At 38.9% G+C, this 19,438-nt stretch overlaps 2 protein-coding genes across 2 annotated transcripts; both read left to right on the forward strand.

The window, feature by feature from the left end:
- The first annotated feature begins 663 nt into the window (after window positions 1-663).
- cenpk (centromere protein K) lies at window positions 664-5,532 on the forward strand. Its single transcript, XM_042485805.1, has 10 exons — window positions 664-748; window positions 969-1,070; window positions 1,157-1,213; window positions 3,101-3,164; window positions 3,483-3,529; window positions 3,698-3,780; window positions 3,892-3,990; window positions 4,194-4,329; window positions 4,421-4,474; window positions 5,126-5,532. Exons 1-10 carry the CDS (start codon window positions 746-748, stop codon window positions 5,279-5,281), a joined length of 801 nt encoding a protein of 266 aa, XP_042341739.1. The 5' UTR covers window positions 664-745; the 3' UTR covers window positions 5,282-5,532.
- Window positions 5,533-7,430: 1,898 nt separating this feature from the next.
- On the forward strand, window positions 7,431-19,139 carry LOC121942609 (stromal membrane-associated protein 1-like). Its single transcript, XM_042485864.1, has 10 exons — window positions 7,431-7,699; window positions 8,173-8,306; window positions 10,175-10,260; window positions 10,380-10,455; window positions 10,595-10,657; window positions 10,763-10,838; window positions 13,011-13,141; window positions 14,440-14,656; window positions 16,445-16,782; window positions 18,469-19,139. The coding sequence occupies exons 1-10, from the start codon at window positions 7,582-7,584 to the stop codon at window positions 18,601-18,603; spliced, it is 1,374 nt and encodes a 457-aa protein (XP_042341798.1). The 5' UTR covers window positions 7,431-7,581; the 3' UTR covers window positions 18,604-19,139.
- Window positions 19,140-19,438: the final 299 nt, after the last annotated feature.

Raw genomic sequence — 19,438 nt, forward strand, 5'->3', positions numbered from 1 at the left:
GAAGTGGAAATTTACAGACTGAGTTTTGATCTTTTACTAAGCCCTTTAAGTAGAAGTAGGCTACCTCAATGCAAGTAAAAGTCAGACATTTAAAACCTTAGTTTGGTGAAAGTATGGAAGTAATATGACCAAAATGTTGCCTCGTCAATGTATCAAAAGTAAAATACAGTGTTATAATGGTAGTATTACTACTGCATCAACATATCAACAGAATATTGTAGCTGGTTGAGAAAAAGCTCGTTTTAACTTTGCATCATTTTATAAGATGAGTAGCTGGAAATGGAAATACTTGAGTAAATGACCACAAAGTCATGCGTAGTAGTATTTATTTTTGTCTGTGTGTTTATTTTACTTCTAGGCTATTACTTAAATCACATGTCTTCAATTATACTAAAACCGACTTTGTTGGAAATATTTTTTTATGTTAAAGAGAGGAAAAGTGCAGAACTATCGTTTCTTAATCGCTGCAGGGCTTCTGCGTCTTTTAAAAGATTTTTCGTGTTTTCTGCATTGTCACATCGTCAGAATTACCACATTTAATTATTTTATTGTGTTCACTTACCCACATCCCCCGAGAATAAACCAACCCACCGGTTCACAGGATTGACCGCACTGCACATGCGCGGTCTCGCGCAGCATCAGCTCTGTCGCAGACGTTACGTCATCAGAGTTGGCGGTATTTTGAAAAAGGAGCGTCTGTTGTTTTTGTCGGCGTGTTGAAGAAAAACGGTTAAATTTACAAATTATGGTAAGACTACATGTCCTTTGACTACTCGTTGTAGTGCGTACATGTTCACAGTTAAGTAAAGCGCCGTGTTTTCACGTTCATTACAGATATAATCGGCGCCGCTAACGTAAACAAGCTAATATCTACTTTTTATTGCTCCTTTCCGGGGCCATAACTATCCGACAGCTACAAAGAGCTCATCCTTGCATTGTGACATGTCCTTTTGTGTTTCTGTGTTCAGGGTGAGGTGAAGTCGGGCGGGCAGGAAGCAGCTGAGCTGTCAGAGGCTGCTCAGACTGAGCTGCTGGAGCTGTGTGAGGATCAGTTTGCTCAGCTGGAAAAGGTAAACTCATGTTAATATCCTCTCGGACCGGTCACTGGATGTGCAAAGAAAGTCCAAACTGCAGACTGTTTCTCTTTGTTTTGCAGCTCCAAAATGAGATTATTCTGTGTGAACCAGATTTTTGTGAGGATCCTCAAGAGCAGGTGAGATGGCTGCACATATTCATTCATGGCTGTGCTTCTCAGTTTATATGCAGTACCCCCTAAATGTTACTGATACAGCTTGAACAACCCCAAAGTGGGTTTCTGACAACAGTTTATACTCTTTAAGTCATTGTGGTTACACTATTTAAAAAAGAAACATTTCAACGAAATTATTTAAAATGGTTAAGACAACATTTTTGGTTTCCGTTACTGTAATTCACAAACATTATCTTCAAAACTTTATATTCATATGAACCTTTATAGGCAGGGGTAGATTAAGTATTCAAATCTTTTACTTTAAAAGTAAAAGTAAGTAAGTAAAAGTAGCAATACTACAGTGTTAGAAATCTCTAAGTAACGGTTCTGCATACAAATTCTTAATTAAGTAAAAGTACAGTATTATAAGCAACAAAATACAGTGGTGGATGGAGTACTTATATAATTTTATGATATTAAATGTGTTTTCAGTATTGAAACTAAAAGTACAAGTAACTGCTGGTGATTAAAAAAAGCAAGCGGTCAGAATTTTGAGAAATATGATGTTTACTTCTTAATAATATACATCACATTCAAACTGGAAACTATAATACACTTGAAGAAAAGCAATGTCTTTTTTTACAGCTGTGTTTTTTACAATTTTTTCCTCCCAAGACTTCGATTGTCTATTCCCTTCCACCATTGCCTATTCAGTAGTAAGTAACAAAAATGCATAGCGGAAAAGCTGTCGAGTAAAAGTATTTATTGTATTTTGGAAATGTAGTGGAGTGAAGTGAAAGTTGACAAAATATAAAAACTCAAGTAAAGTACAGATACTCTCAAAAAATACTTAAATACTGCAAGAAAGTATCATTACTTTGTTACATTACATCACTGTCACAATATACTTAAAGTACCAAAAGTAATGCAAATAATGTATGATAGCCCATTTCAGAATCTTAAACTTTATATTATTGAATTATAATTACTGATACAGTTATGTGTTCATCACTGTAATTTTGCAGTTGGCAAAGGTGGAGTTACTTTAAACTGCTCTATATACTGCTGTTTGTCTTAACCTATAAAAACATATGATAACTTATTTGCAAATTTAGATTAAGTAGAAAGAAGCGCTGAATAAAAATACTCAAGAAAAGTACTCAAAATTTGTATTTAAGCACAGTACTTGAGTAAATGTTCCACCACTGATTCTAAGCATAATATACATCAAATAACTTTACAGAAGCAGGCAGTATGAACTATTTATCTGACTCATCAACAATCAATTAAAAAATAAGATGATGGTGTACAGGGAAGAAAAGAATACATAAGAACAGTTTGGACGGCCATAAAAATAAAAAGCTCATAAAATCCAGCTTTTCTAGCACTACCAACTGTAAGCATGCATTAAGGGAAAACTCCATAAAACACAATGGGAGAGAGCTGCAGACCACAATAACAACCCATAAGTGTGTTATAAATGTTTACAACTAATGGAGCATTTCGAAGTTGGTTCATCTAAGTGTCTTGCGTCACACAGACACGATTCTCATCCGTTAGATGCATCCCTATGGGTATGACATCACCAAAAACAAACGCCGCGCTGCCTTACTGGGACTCGTTGGACCTCATCTCCACTGGCCACAGTTTAGCTGAACTTGTCCACAAGTCAACCTTACCAACTTCCACAAACTAGAATTGCCTCACCTCATGTACAGATGTACTAAAGTCCTGTTAACATATCACCACATCTATTCAAACCTTGTTTAAATGTATATTATTGACATTGACATATGACATTTGTGCATGTCAATAACGTAACTGAATAACTTAATCATCCTTTATAAATATGGTGTTTTTTTTGTTGGGTTTTTTTTTTGTATGTGCATTGTGAATAATCATCTCCAATAGTCTGTAAATCGACTGATGGCAACAGAGGCTGAACTGAAGCAATGGCTGACGGAGGAGCCGAAATGTAAGTCCTCCATTCACACAGTGATTGAAGTTGTAACCATGATGTAGTATAAGTATTTACAACTGAAGTATGAGCATCACAAATCAGCACCACAGTTACAGTTTAATATCGTTCCACATTTCAAAATAAACCATTTTATGTAGTGTGTAATTGGTGCAACAATTTCATATCAGACTTTGTGACTTCATAAAAAATGTGATTCCAGGCTTTCACATCAAATGTAGACAGTTAGGCCTATATTTGCTGGGTGTAATGTTTATATTACAAAATTCGCATTTTAGAAACATATTTATTTATATTTATTTTTGCACCATCCAGTGCTGGCGTCAAATCCAGAAGTTTTACTTCAAGCTGGAAAAGAGGAGGTACTTATGTGCCTGTGTGCGTGTGCGTGTGCGTGTGTGTGTGTGTGTGTGTGTGTGTGTGTGTGTGTGTGTGTAAAAGATGGAACATTGAAAAGTATATCTTATTGAAATTCCTTACATAAATGCATTGCTCCAGCTATGCTATCCATTTTCCACTGTTTTTCACAGATGCTCAAGCTGTGCTCTGAACTGGAGATGGTTGTTTCGTGCCATGAAGCAAAGAGAGACAAACTGAGAGAAACTAAAGAGCTGTGCGTAGCCTTTTGGTTGTAGTACAGGCCTACTATCTTTCCTTAGAGCACATAAACACTTTTCAAAAGTGCTTTGCCCTGTGTACTGTTCTCAAAGTATCTGTTTTTTAGTGAACTGAAGTGGTTGGAGGAGAAGAAACAGGTGCTGATAGCTGCAGATGACCATGTCAAACGACTTCAGATGGAAAAGGGGAAATCAACAGAGCACAGGTGAGTGTCATGGCAAAGTCACACTAAACCAAAAGAGTTTGAATTTTTAAGGACCATTCCTACTGGAGCAGAGCATGTAACGAGAAACAAGTAAAAAATGCAGTTCTCCAAAAATAAACAACGGCGAAAAACTCAAATTTTACTGTAGAAAATTGTATTGATCAACTAAAATGTGTGTCTGTGCGTTCCTTTGCTTTCCGCAGCATATTGCAGGACACCAAAGAGAAAATCCAGAAAATGAAGATGTACCAGGAAAGGTTGATGGAGTCTTTGGGGGACGTTCTGGAGGAGCATGTCCCTCAACTTCAGAATGAATCCAGTGCAAACAAGAAAAAGAAGGTGCAGTGACCTGTTTTCTTTCTCGTCTGTGATTTTGCAGCCTGTGTTACTACTCCAGCGTGGCTAACCATCTTTTGTTTTTAATTTTCAGAATGTTACTCAGGAGTTAGATGAAGACTTGATTTCACTTAATGAAATTCTTGAGGTGGGTTTTGATGTCCATTAATTTCCCTTACGCTCAAAATGAAAACAGTCAGTACTAGAAGTCATAATACAGGTTTATTGCTAAGGAAGAGTTCACATACAAGGCCTTGGTGTTGCGGTGCATGATGGTCAAAATATACACCTAAAAAGATCAATATCGGTTAAAGTGTACACTATATTTAGAATATTTTCATCGCTTTACCAGCTTTACATCAGACAGCGATTTCCAATGAGGAAAGTGTTGTTGACGGTGTTGTATTCTACAAAGCCAGACTCCATCAAGAAGAACGTTTAACATTACTGAACACAGGAGCTGCTGGTCTATCACGGGCGTGATTGGTTAGTTTTAATTTTTATGTGACTTTGGCATTTAAAATGGTTAGTTTTGATTAAACAAAGTACACAAAGACACAAATAAACGGACCAGCAGTTTCTGTGTCCAGCGAGCCAAAACAACTGTTTTTCTCAATGGAGTCTGGTGGCATCAGTGAGAGCATAGATGAGGAACCAATGCCGTGAACGCCTTCCGCATCAGAGCAGGCTCTCTGATGGTAAAGGGGTGAAAATAATCTCAATATAGAGTACAGTTGAGTTGTGTCCCCTTGCGCCATTACTTAACCCCAGTTTCCCTCTATCTCCTGCGCCGCCACAGCTGCTCATGAACAAGGTCCTGACGACACCCCACGACCCCTACGTAACCATGGACAACACATTCTGGCCCCCGTACATAGAGATGCTGCTCCGCTATGGCATTGCAGTGCGGCACCAAGAGAATAACTGCAAGATCCGCCTGGAAACCTTTTGTTAAGGCAATGTTGCATTAGGACTCTCGAGCACCACTTATCTGCTAGTGTTTCTAATTTCAGTCTGCTTATATAGTGCTATTTATATTAATGCAAGCTGATATGAATTATAGAGTGCCTGAGGAGTGAGTCCTAAAATCTGGAAATGAGTGAGTACTTTAGCACTCCCAGTTCCCTTGTCTCGAAGTCAATGGGTTTTTGGTCAGATGCCTGAAATAAGGTCTGTGGTTGACACAAGCTTAAGAGACTTTCACATTTTGTCATGCAGCATAAAATACGTCAGTAAATACCCAACTGGTGAACTTTGAAGCTTTTATGTGTCTTGCAAAAGATGGTTGCTAACAAGTGGCTAAATGAGACTACAGAGTGTTGCCATGCTGAACCATTTCGAGCAAAACTGAACAGCCTTGTATTGGCGGCGGTCAGCCATGTGACCACTGTGCAGCTCGTTTGTAGCCAAACATTAGCGTTTTACATCTCCCATTGGATTTGACTTCAAAAATCGTCGTGTTCATTTTTAAAGATTATCTTACTGTGCTAAACTTTTAAGTATTATAAAGATTTGTTGACCACAAAGCTTATTTTCTGCAGAAAATCTTCCAAAAGCCAATGGAAAAATCCCAAAAGACTTTTTGACAAGAGAACCAGGGCAGTGCTAACTTCTGCACTGGGCTACAGAAAAACATCCCAGTGGCACTCTATAGCCGTGCTGGGATTGATTCATGTAAACTCACATTAATAGTCCTGAGACTTTTCTCTTTCTCCTCAACTACATAGTTTCCTTTATCCTATTTTCATGGCAAGGATTAACCCTTTAAAATCTGGATTGACATCACTTGTCTTGTGATGCTTTCAGATGCCTTTTACAAGTTTATAATACTTTGAGCCCTGAGCGCATTGTTGTGATTTCTTTTACAAACATGGGGGGAAAGACGATTAGCAATTTGGTAAGAAATGTCACACATATTGCAAGAAATAAGATGGTTTAGAATTTTTATTTTTTACAGCTAGGGAAAAGCAAAAAATGGTGTAGAAAAACTTATGTATGAAAGTATCATAATTACATGTTTAAAATTATTTTAAGCACATTTCCAGGTCATTTCCTTGTTTGTTTTTTGTATACTTTTTTTTCATTGTGTTTATTTAATTTTGCTAATTTTAGATAATTTACTTGTACATTTCCCTAATTTCTTGCCAATTTTAAGGTAATTGCTTCTGAAGTTGCTTGTTGCCTACTTCCCAAGTTTTTGAACAAAATTAAGCCAATTTGCTCAGGTTTCAAAGGGTTAATCAGCAGTGAGAGATGTGTTTATAGTTTATATTTATGTCTTTAAATTTGTTTCCTTTTTTAACAAATTAAAGTGTAAAATGTACTTAAAATATACATTTCTGGAGATTTCACATAGCCCAGTTGTAATGTACATATGTAGATTTTGTTAAATTGTTTGTTTTTATATATTTTCTTGTTCAATAAACTTGGGAACTGCAGATGTGAAGAAAAAAATTTTGTTTTTATTGTGTGGATTTTAAAATTTCTATCCTTCCCAGTAAGAGTCACATGTGTATTAAAAAAACATGGGTGCTATAAAATGCCACCTGACACCTAAATTAGAATAATAACGGTATTTGAATATATTCGAAATACATTTTGAGAACAAAGCGTGTTTGTTTCATGCTAACTCATATTAATAATCAGGTTTAAAGAATTTCTCTTTCTCTTCAGCTAATTTACACATTTCCCTTTATCCTATTTTCATAGCCGTTTTTATTTGTAAGGTTAATCAGCATTGAGGAATACATGTTTATATTTATGTATTTTAAGCAACTTTCATTTTCATCCTAATTACTTAAAAGATGACTTTCTGACGATTTCCCATAGTTCAGTGTTGTACCAAACATATATTGTTAACTTGAATAAATTCTCTTAATATAAAATACACTTTTCATCTTTCCAGTATAAATAAAGGCAGCCATTAGGTATCTTTCCTGCCCAAATTACTGATGGAGGCTTTTAGATTGACTTTTAATGAAAATAGTGAATTTTTTATGAAAATGTAAAACTTGATTCATAGGAAAGCGTTTGCGTCAACTGACGTCAGAACCGTCGTCCAATCCGGTGCATCCGCCGCGTCAGCTTTAGGATTCCTGTGGGCGGAGAGGGGATTCCGGTTCCGGGTGTTTTCATATCCAACTCGGAGGCGTTCATCACTCTGATTATGGTCTTTTATCACAAAACTTATTTCGATTGACGACCGATTGTAGCATAGCGCTTTTTTATTAAGGAAGTCTTACTATAGCCGTAACTATGGCGACCCGCTCGGAGAGAGAGAAGGCCCAGAAACTCAACGAGCAGCACCAGGCCATCCTGTCCAAAATGCTGAGAGAGGAAGACAACAAGTACTGCGCCGACTGCGAGGCGAAAGGTGCGACATTCACACTATCGAAAATGGTTCAGTTTCACCTCACAAAGTTAACATTTTCACTCAGACTCAGCGGCTAACGCTAACTAACAACGTAGCATATGCGCTGGTTAGCACAGCGAAGCTAACTGGCTGGTGTGTGTAACTGGCTCAGGCTAGTCAGCTGACATCTCTTCCCCTTAAGCTAAACTAAGTGGCTAACTAGCAAGCTAACTTCTCTAAATCTACATAAGCTCCCCACTGTGCCTCTCCCTCACCGCCGCCTCCAGCTCTGTTGACGGGTTTTGCAAGTGTTCAACAAACTGTGGCAGATCCTCCTCATGAGCTTGGCTCGTATTTTTCATGTTAGGTCATTGGTAAAGAATGCAGCTTGCTTTTGGCACTTGAAGTCACTACAAGATCGTGCATGTCCATGTCTAAATGTCGGATATCTTTTTATATTGTAATCAGGGTTATGCTCTGTTTTGCTTTATCAGGTCCGAGATGGGCATCCTGGAATCTGGGAGTATTTATCTGCATCCGGTGTGCTGGCATCCACAGGAACCTTGGAGTACACATATCCAGAGTCAAATCAGTCAACCTGGACCAATGGACCTCAGAACAAATCCAGGTATTATTTTGTGTTTTATATATACTTTGATTCATTTGCAGAAAAATATACATTTTATCACCCGGATACTGAATCAATTTATTTCATTTTGGTGAGACATTATTGCCATAACTGTTATACGGGACATAAGGAGACTGATCTCTACATTTTTTTTACTTGGGCATAGCTGTCCTCTGTTGACAGCCAGCTTTTCTATTTCAGTGCCTTAGACGTGTGACAATATTGTAATTTTTCTTTTTAAAGGGATGCTTTCAAATAGGGTTGCAGTGGTATACCGTTTCAAGGTATACTGTAGAATGAAAATTGTGTATTTGGTTATCTGCAGTACTGAAATAAATGAAATTGGATTGAAAATCTTTATTTAATATATTTCAATCATATACTTCCATTAAAAGAAGTTTCAAGTTCCAATTATGGAATAAAATGTTTGTTCAACTTAACTAAACCCTTCTGATCCCTTAAGGGTTACTGAGAATGATAATAATAATGATTCTGTAATACCGTGAAACAGCAGTATTTTCTGAGACAGTAATCATACCATGAAAATCTCATATCCGCGGGTGGCCTCTAGCTCAGTAAGTAGAGCATCCATCCCATGTAGGCTGAGTCTTTAGCAGCGGTCCAGGTTTGATTCTGGCGTGCAGTCCTTTGCTGCGTGTCATCCCCAGTCTCTCTCCCCCTCTCCTGTCACTTTGTAACTGCACTGTAATAAAAGCAAGAAAAGCCAAAAAATAATCTTTAAAAAAGAAATTTTCATACCGTTGCAACCCTACTCTCAGTGATTTAGCACTCCACCTTAATAAACTCGGCAGGCTCGGAAGGACACTAACTCTGCACAGCAGAGGTTCAGAGATCCTAGCTTCATGTTTCTAGTAGGGCTGAGTGTCGGCTCTCAATAACTTTAAGGTATCCACAAAAATATCTCGATACCAAGTATTACTGAGACTTCTCCAGTTGCCCAGATATAGAAAAAATTTTTATATTTTTGCTTGCAGACGATCACAGGCAGCATTCTTCAATTTAATGCAGTATGGGATTTGCCCACCACAGCAGCAGCTACAACCCCCTACAATCTGGGAGTGAACTTGAGTGCAGTGTAACTGATGTTAGCTGTTCAGCATGCCGAGATGCCCCTCACAAGTATAGTTATACTAAACATTTCTGGCATCTGGTGGCATTTTATGCTGCTAAATTCTTCCGTTCAAATATTGGGTATAGAATGAACCACTCTAATGGTGGTGGCATCACTTTCAGGGTACTGGTTTTGATTTTTATTTTTTAAACAATACCCAGCTTTTGTCTCCGGTGTGGGGAGTTTCAAGTTTCAAATGTACCTGATCCTACACTTCCTATAATGCAAGTTGATAGAGTCCATAAGAATGCCTCAATCATGTGATTTGGAAGTTACCATAATAACCACTTTTCAACTTGCAAATCACTGTTAGCATAAATATCAAAAGCAGAATTTTAACTAGAACGCACTTTTGGGAAACCCCCATTATATGTGACTTGGTACTTTTGTAATACAAAGTTCCTAAAAGGGTAACCCCCAGCCTTTCACTCACCATGCCTAATACACACCCACCTGTCAAACTCCACATCCCTAGTCTATAACACAGGTTTTGTTATTAACAGTTTGAGCTCTAAAAGCTGAGATAAACATGATGACATCATCAGGGTTATTTTCTTATACGTGAATGAGCTCCACTTAAGCCACAGAAGACATTATACTGCTGCACTCAGCCTGTATTCGCAGGCTGAGTGGTACTCTTTATGACGAGCAAACAATTCATAAATTCGTCAATTCAATTAAAATGTTTCAGCATGTTTGTGTTTTCAGCTTACCCATGTGTCCTTTCTTGTTTCAGAGTATACAGGATATGGGTAACACCAAGGCCAGGCAGCTTTACGAAGCTAACCTCCCAGAAAGCTTCAGAAGACCTCAAACAGACCAGTATCCTTCACTGTGGGCAAACATACTTAAAACGACTTAATCGCACCATACTGTACACACTTAACCTGTTTACTTTTTGGCTTGTTTGCTGCCTAGTTTTCACTTAACTCTGACCTCAGAGCTGTTGAATTCTTCATCAGGGATAAATATGAGAAGAAGAAATACTACAGCAAGAATGTGACCAATGGCAGCAGTGTATGTATCAGTTTTCATATACTCTGTAGCTCTTAGGCACATGCCTATAAAAGTAGTGTACACACTATTACAGAGTTTTAAGATGGCATTGGTTCTCCTGTTGTTATTTTGACTTTCTTTTGTTCCTTTTTTTTCTCAGCCAAAAGATGCTAAAAAAGAGAGAGAGCCAGACAAAGCGAGCAAGGTGTCATCCTACACCAAGGTAAGGATCTCACGCACATGAGTAGAGCTGTATAAGCACACACGTTACTATTGTTTTTGTACTTATTTTACCCTACTTATTTTGTGTATTTTCATTTTTTTAAAGAGTGAAGACCCCAGGCCAGTTCCCAAAATCAGCCCCGCTAAGACTTCAGAACCTTCTGTGAACCTACTAGGCCTTGGTGAGCACCTCTTTGTTCTTGTGCTCACAGAAAATAAAAATCATCTGAAACGTACCTTGTGAATGTGCTGACAGAGATATTTATGGAATCAGGTTAAATAAGGTTTCAGCTTGTGATTGTTTTCCTTTTATTGCCACTTCTGCAGAACTTATAAATGACTGGATGACTATAAACCCATTGAGCCAGGAGTTTGGAGGCTTTATGAGCTTACAGTGCTGTGTATTTTCAGATCACTGATGTTTAGTATGTATTTAAATGAATCGTATATATGATGAGAGCAGAGTGCCTGTAACGCTTGCTTGGTAGGTTTTTAACGCATCCTCACAGAAGGGGATAGCTGCGCTGAACCGAGACCCCGTGGTCTTGTGAGGCACAGAGCCAAACCATGACTGTCTCCGTCTTAATCTTGTGTCTCTGTAAACTTGTTGGCTCGATGTGTATTAATCAAGCAGTGGGCTTGGAGGAAAATGTCATGTTCCTCTTCAGTTAGTTTCCAGCAGTTGTGTAACAAGAGTCACCGTGACTGTTCTTTCCTTCTACTTTCACTGACGGGCAGCAGACGAACCACTCTCAGATCTGCTATGCTGTCTGTATCTGAACTGGAATGAGGTCTGTTGTTCTTTTAAGTTGCTGCTAATGGAAACTACAAAATCTTCTTCTGCTCTACAGTAAATTACCAGTGCGCATCCGCAAGGCTTCTTTCTTTTCTTTTTTTTTTTTTTGAGATAGTCAGAGGAAGTGCCAAAGCTGCTGACTCAGTCACTGAGGTCTGCAACTAACTTCTTGTTTTTTTGTATCCGCATTTTGACTTTCTTCACTTGTTTTATTACAAGAGAAAAACCACAAAATAATATGCAGTGAACTGCATAAAAAAGAGTCGGGCTGGGTATTGAGTACAGGTTACCTTTACAAACCTAATAGGAATCAGGCTACTTTGTACTATTTTATTGCAAAATTGGTCTTAAATTTTATTACGAGTGGCATTAAAACGTCTTAAATCAAGCTTTTCATAAGCTGTAGGAGCCTTGGTTAAATGTCTTCCTGGTTATTACAAGCTGACACTGCAGTGGTGGCTAACATCCGACACCGACACGTTAGATAGTCCCAATTAACTCACACCAAAATGGCTGGACTCAGTCATTCAATCGGTTAATAACCCTCATACAACTCTTACAACTGTCCTCATGGCGGAGCTCCTACAGCATCGCTACAGCCCATACCATCTGCGGTGTTGGGAAGTGGAGCGCACTGTCTTTGATAGGCCATTTCAAGTGTCAGTTCAAAGTGCCGATCGCCACCAAAGCATTGAATAGTACATGTATACTACACCCCAATAGATTTACATTATGGGTATAGAATTAAGTACTAAATTGGTATCTGTATCACTGTAAGGGTATTGGTATTGTAATTTTTATTTTAAAGGATACCCAGCCCTAATGAAGAGGGCCCGATCTCAAATGGGGGCGACATCTGATCGGTTGTTCATGTCACAAATACGCCAACCGTGTGGAAAAGCTCTTCTACATGGCTTAATTGCAGCGGGCCTTGAAGTGTACAAGTTGGATGTTATATGGATATTTCTGCATTCGTGTATAGACAGCTGTGCTTCGAATTGTTTCTTTTTGTCAAAAGAAGGGGTTAGTTACAGGTTATTCGGTTTATTAGCGTACATTGACACGGCTGTGACTGAATGCGGATACAGAGGAATAATTAATAAGAGCAATTTCATCTCCAGTTTAATAAGATGTCATATTTATGCTGCAGGTTGGCTTGGAGTGGCATTGCTGTATTCGGATGACATGTTAACTGTTATTTTAGTTTTGTGGCCAATGAGCTTATGAGGGTAAGCTGATAAATGTTTTATTGCGCTAACTGTTATGCTTACTGTGCGGGCAGTTCTGCATCTGCAGGAGGGCATTTCAATTAAATAAATAGAGAGACAACATATTCTCACGTCAGCAAACATAAGATCTGTTTGTTTTACAGCACTTTCACAGCAATTACAGATTGTATTAGGTTTAATTTATGATCTTTCATAAGTTATTTGTAAGATCATTGGGAGGCTATAGGTGAGTTTTGCTTCATTCTGTTAAAATAGTCACAGTGTGGTTTTCACTAACTGCGTGAGCTCATTTTTCACCTGTAAAACCAGTTTCTCCACCTTTCTTTCAGACGTACCGGCAGCTGCATCCACTAACAATGGTAGCACGAGCACAAGCCAGAGCAGCAATGACCTGGATATATTCGGCCCCATGGTGTCCAACCCCCTTCCTGCGTCCTCATCCGCAGTTCAGTTTCCTCAGGTAAAATGCAGCAAGAATTCCCCTGTCCTGATTTAGTACTAATTCCTAAATGCAGCTCAGGAGGGCTTGACGGTAATGGTTGTCTAGTTGTAAAACTGAAATTAAGTGTCCTGTAGAAAATAAAAAGTCAAATGATAACTACCAACATCAATAGCCCACAAGACAGCAACAGCGTTGCTGTGGAAGAAAGGCAGACAGGAAATGAATGCAGCTAATAAGGCAACCATTTGGATAAACATTTAAGTAGGGCCGCCATCAGTGAATATATCCATTACAATTCATTTGTTGTTGATTTGATTTGTGAAAATGGTTATGAATGCCCGTCATCAAGATGAACTCATGGTGATGTATGTTTCGTTCCGCCAACATAAACCCAGAGACAGGAACAATAAAAGGAAGTTTGTGTTATTAGATATAGATTCTTGAGGTGTTGTTATTGCTTTGTTACAGCACAGGTAGTCCTGGTAAAATAACTTGTTTTTAGGTCGAGGGGATTTAACTGCCTACCAACTAGGCTTTGGCAATATCAAGGTTTTATGGGGTATTTAGAAACCCTGAAGGTATGATTTACAGACACTCCTCTTTCTATTAACCCTCTAACACCTGCATCAGCATCAGTTTTTTTATTGCTGTGTTAAGACACTTTTTACAAGTATTTAAACCTGAAACCTGAAATCTTTCAAAATCATGGGAAAAAAAATATTAAGCAACTTGGCAAAAAACAAAAAAAACTTTCCACAAATGGCAAATGAAATAATAAAAGGTATAAGGAAATGGCCTTAAAAGATTAGCTGGGGGTATTATTGGATCATGTCAAAAAATTAGGGAAAATATCCATAAAACTATATTTATAATTCTTATAATAAAAAAATACATATCACAGAGAACCACCCAGCAGACATCCACCAACAGGCCACAAGTGAAATATCTGGTACTGTAACGCAGGACAGGCCATTATCACTCCATTTACAAATGCATAAAATATAGAAACTTTTCTGTCAAATTTAGCAAGCAACAGCCAGTAAGGCTGTTTGCCAGAAAGGCAACTAGATCATAAACTTTAATTAAATGTAATTTAATTTAATTAGAGAGTCTTTGTTGATGATAATTTGGCTCATTTGAAACCTGTTCAGTCAGGACAGTACCCAGGTAGTGAACCTTGACCACCAAGAATACAAGGACACTTTTTTTGTTTTTTCAAATTGAGCTGTTCATGTTTCAGATGCATTTCAAAAATGTGAATCACAGTTATTTCATACTTTCATTTCTAAGATTCCAAAAACTTTTCCTCCCGTCAGGTGAGCTCCAGTAATGCGGCCAGCACTCCGACACAAGCTCCAGCAGCAGGAGCAGCAGGAGTCGGGGCCAGCTCAGGGTCAGGGCAGGGAGACCTCGACTTGTTCAGTGACAGCAGTAGCACCACTAAACCTGAAGACACGACCAAGAAGCCCCTGTCCAAGGACTCCATCCTGTCCCTGTACGGAACCAACAGCATGTCTCAACAGGCCCCCGCTGGTGAGGACGCATGTGTTTCAAAATAATGTGAAATGTCACCAAAGTCATTTATTTTCATTATAATGTCTTAGTTACAACCTCTAATAATTTTCTTGTTGTAATGTTATTTGTCACTTTTCTGAATACCTTGAGGATTGCAAACGTTTTTAAAACATTTTTCTTTTTATTTAACAGAAGAAGTCAATGTTCTCCTTTGTTAAATATATGTTTAAATATAAACAAGAGCTTTGCCTAAAATTGGCAGTCACTTGGAATTAAATCAGGAGCTATCTAATCGAAGACTGAGCAAGAAAAGACTGCGAATCTGACCAGACATTTGCTGCCAGCTTTTGGAACTTGATAATCGTGCTAAAACGCGTAGCCAAACAATCTTTGGCGGCCATAAATATTACCTGAGCAGCTTGCCCAGGTAATGTCCATGTGAGAGAAACACTGATAAATAACTTTCAAGCCAGTATTTGAATGAGTGAGGTGTGGGATGTTTGTTTAAAGAGCCTGTTAATCAGAATGAGAAGTTAGGAAAGCTCGGTGAGACTGTGTTGGGACATAAAAGCAGGCGTTGCTCCGTGTGGATTCATCTTACGACATCCACAGACCTGAACATTAGCTTGATGAGGAAAATGTTACTCTAGCCAGGCTGTTTTCTCAGTCTGAGACTGTGAGCCTCCACAACTGCGGGACAACTACACCCTCCAAGTTTTGGAACTACAGTTCCCAAAAGTGGAGGTTTTGAGAGAGTGTAAACAGGAGGTATAATGTTGCCACAGAGTTTGTTGTGGGCTTCAACTTGAGCTCTGTTTTTAAATCTATATTTCTTTACATTTTGGCAAACAGGAGTTCTTGTTTCTGGATTACTTTGAAACTGAACAAAGCCTGACAATGTGGTGATTACGTTCTAAAGCTATGAGGAGCACATTTTTTTCCTATGATTTCTATGAAGGCTTAATAATGCAATGGAGTTAGGGTTGGGTATGAAACCTCAATATTTTTTGAATATTTTTTTCTCTCAATCCGAGACAACAACAACATCTGCAACGGATTAACAAGTAGACAATCTCCCCTCATTCCAGCGGTAATCCTCCCGTACCTGTTCATTTTGCGAGCCCCAGTGTTGTGTAGAAGTATGTTCTCTTGCCAAATAGTGTTTTCCTCCAGTAAAAATGATGCTTCCCCCCTCCGAGGTTGGTTCAGACTATAGTACCTTAAGACACACGCTTCGATGAGGTCTTGAAACAACACCTGTGATCTGCAGCGCTAGTTTTTCCTGTGAGCAAATCTGACAAGATAAAACACAGATAATAAATTATGATTGATGATCAATTATACATCCATCTTCAATTGATAAATGATAAAGTATGCATCACATGCTCACCAGACCCTCTGATTGTCCTCCCCCCCTCCTTGATGTTCTTCTGGAGTTTCAGTTTCTCAGATTTTTCCCTCCATACGACAAAATTATGATATAAAATCTGCTCTTCCGCTATATCCGTTAGAAAAAGTCTGGCATTACTGCTGTTTGTGACTGTGTTTTTTTAAATGGCGTAGCCAACTTATCCCACATATTAATCAGTTGTGTGTATAAACGGAGAGCGAGAGAGATAAGCAGACATGTGCATGCATGTAGACAGGGGGCAACAAGAATGATAAAGATAAACTCAACATGTGCCGTGATAATGAAGTAATGTATATAAAATCTAAAGAAATATTAAATGAATTAAAATATTGTGTAAATTTTTTATACTCATAACGTTCTTTCTTTTTGTTTTGCACTCCTTCTTCCCCCCTCAGCTGGCATGTTCATGGGCCCCTCACAGATGCAGTTTCCTGTCCAGGCCACTGGTGGTTATCAGGCCTTCCCTGGCATGGGCACGGCCATGCCACCTACAACCGTCATGGGTGCCATGATGGCTCAGAGCGGGGCAGCCATGATGGGGCCCAGTCCAGGCATGATGGTTGGGATGACAATGCCTAATGGCTTCATGGGGAACGCGCCAGCCACTGGTGTGATGGGCATGGCTCCGAGGATGATGGGACCACAGGGCGGTGCGTTGCCTGCAGGCATGGTGCCTGCTCAGGGCATGTACGCCATCCAGCCTGGGCAGCAGGCGCAGTGGAACATGGGTCAGGTATGTCGACTATGAGTCTGTAGTTTTGTAAGAAATTATTTGAACAGCAACTCCACATTAAATCTTTTTTTTTAGAGTGTGTGTCAGGTGTGATTAGTTTGACATGTGACCGCACTAATCTATGATCATGTATTGCATCATTGTGCATCGTGAAGTGTTTTGCTAAACAGGGTGTGGACAGAGCACCCAGCGGCCACCAGATGGCAGCACAAGCCTGACTTTAAAACAAGTGGTGTTTTCTGCAAAATAGTGTTCTCTAAACAACCAGACAGCATGCAAGAAGAGCGTAATTCAGAGTGTTCGGTCAGTAGACACAGTTCTCCCACAATGCATTGCACAAAAGAAATGAAAGACCTGCTCGAAGCTGGAAAAAAACTGTGTATGTGGTGACAAAACAGCACCACGAACATAGAAAACACAAGATATCGATTACATTTTGTGAAAACGTGTTTCTTTCTCTATGAAAGTCAATAAGCGGTGGCTCTCTGTTGTGTACTACTGTTGTGTCATTTCCTATCAGTATAAACAGTTCAGTATGATGAGTTTGTGTATACTCACTGCAAACACTGCACTATAAGGATAATTGCATGGTAAATAGTAGAGCTTGGTTCGATTTCCTGTTTTGCTGGTCTGATATACTAGCTTAAAGCAGTTTGATTTTACGCAAACCTGCCGAACCAGTATATCATTATGACACCTCTGGGCAAATTAAAAAGTAGCCTACATCAGCAACCTGTTACAGCGGCATCACAGCACTAAATCCATCTCATATTGCATTTGTAATAAGCAATATGATAATTATTATATTATTTTGATAAATGGACTAAGATCATATTTTAGTAGATAGAGTTAGAGGGAGAGTGGTAAAACCTGTGTTTTTTTCTAGAACGTTCAAGGTTTTTTTGGAGTGACATGAGAAGACATGGACACAGTTAGTCTCTCAAAAAAATGAAAACTGTCCCAATATGGTAACTTTTGGATCTGAAGCTGACAAAACTAGCTAAACTGAGCTAAACTTTTGTCGGACAAGTTGTTTCTGTTTTTTACTGTTGTCTGCTTTGAAAGTGTAACAATGGACAAAGAACAACTGAATCGTGAAGTTGAAATGAGGAACTATCTACATGATGCCCTCTGATTTCAGTATAATTTAGGAGTAGGCTACTCATCCAGCTTGTACGTGGCTACGTCTCCAGCCCGATCTCAAGAGCACAGCTGATAGGTATATGGTTTGTTTATATGATGTAGCAGATATACATATTTAATGAATTCACAGTCCTGTCCTTTGTTTGGCTTAATACAAAACCAGTCGAAAGATTTTCACACTGAACCAACTCCAGTAAATAATGTCCACACTTAGGTTTGTAACATGGGACTGGGACACAGCTAAGGAATAGATTCTTTATGGAGCTGCAGTGATTTGTTCCTGACCTCTAGAGGGCAGAAAGGAGACACAAAAGCAGGCCAGCAAGCAGTGAGGTGAAATGAAGAGGTCATGCAGGTGGAGTGTTATTTCGTCTCGACTTTGACCACAGTGTTTTTTAGAAGCATACTTTCACTTCCTGTTGTCTCAGTCAGACTACAGAGAACATGAACTAGTCTTAGGACAGAGTCAGAAGTCAGATATTGCATTTTTCAATCCATGATATTATGCTCTGACGTTAACACAGATCTTTCTTAAATCTTCAGGTTAATCAACAGATGTCAGGGTTGACTCTGAACGGCGCAGGCGGCCAGATGGCCTTCGGTCAGCCGCCGTCGGCTATGGGTGGGTGGGCCGCCGCTGGATCAGGCCAGACTCTGAGCACACAGCTATGGAAATGAGCCTTTGAGCGGGTTGATGGTCGGGCAGAGTCAGAGTCGAGGTTGCAGAAAGTGCAAAAATATATCTTGTGCTTCTCTGCACCTCACTATGAACTGATGCCTATTTCCATCACGGACCAGCCTTCAGAACATGAAAATTGTATCTCCTTTTTTTCCTTCTCCCTTTCTCTGTCTCTCTTTCTCTCTATTGTGTGAGTGAATTGGGAGTCATACAGGATTACAGCCTGGCAGTTTCTGCCTGTCATATGGTTTTTGATCATAGCTTTCATTTTCCTTTTTTGGAAAAAAATGACAAGGAAATAACAGTCCCAACAAAAATGATATCGACATATCAGAAAAGCTGCAGGACCAGTTACACAAGCTTTTATTGTATCACTGTATCATTATAATAATATAGAACATTTAAATGAATAGTATTTAATGGGAGACGATATGACTATCAAGTCTGTCAGTACTGCTCCCAGATGTACAGCGCTGTATAACCTTCTTTTAAAGTACTTGTGGTTCCCCTATAAAATTAAAGTGACAATAAATGACTCGATGCGTCTTTTATGATCTAGTGTTGCAGTTTTTAAAGGCTTGAAATAGGGGAAAATTTCGGATTGAGGTTATTAGAGGGCCTTAACCTACATTTAAAAAATATTATGCATGTATGTGTTAACCACAACATACTGAACAGAAGGAATGAATAGTATGTTTTTCATTTAATTGTAAATGCTTAAAGGTTTTGTATGTGACATTCAGACTAGTAATATAGCAGCAAAACAACTACTTGCTATGTAAAAATAATAATGGCGTCCTGAGCAGAGAATGAAGTCGCACGACCTCTGTGAGA

The sequence above is a fragment of the Plectropomus leopardus genome, chromosome 4 (assembly GCF_008729295.1).
Source record: "Plectropomus leopardus isolate mb chromosome 4, YSFRI_Pleo_2.0, whole genome shotgun sequence".
Lineage (NCBI taxonomy): Eukaryota > Metazoa > Chordata > Actinopteri > Perciformes > Serranidae > Plectropomus > Plectropomus leopardus.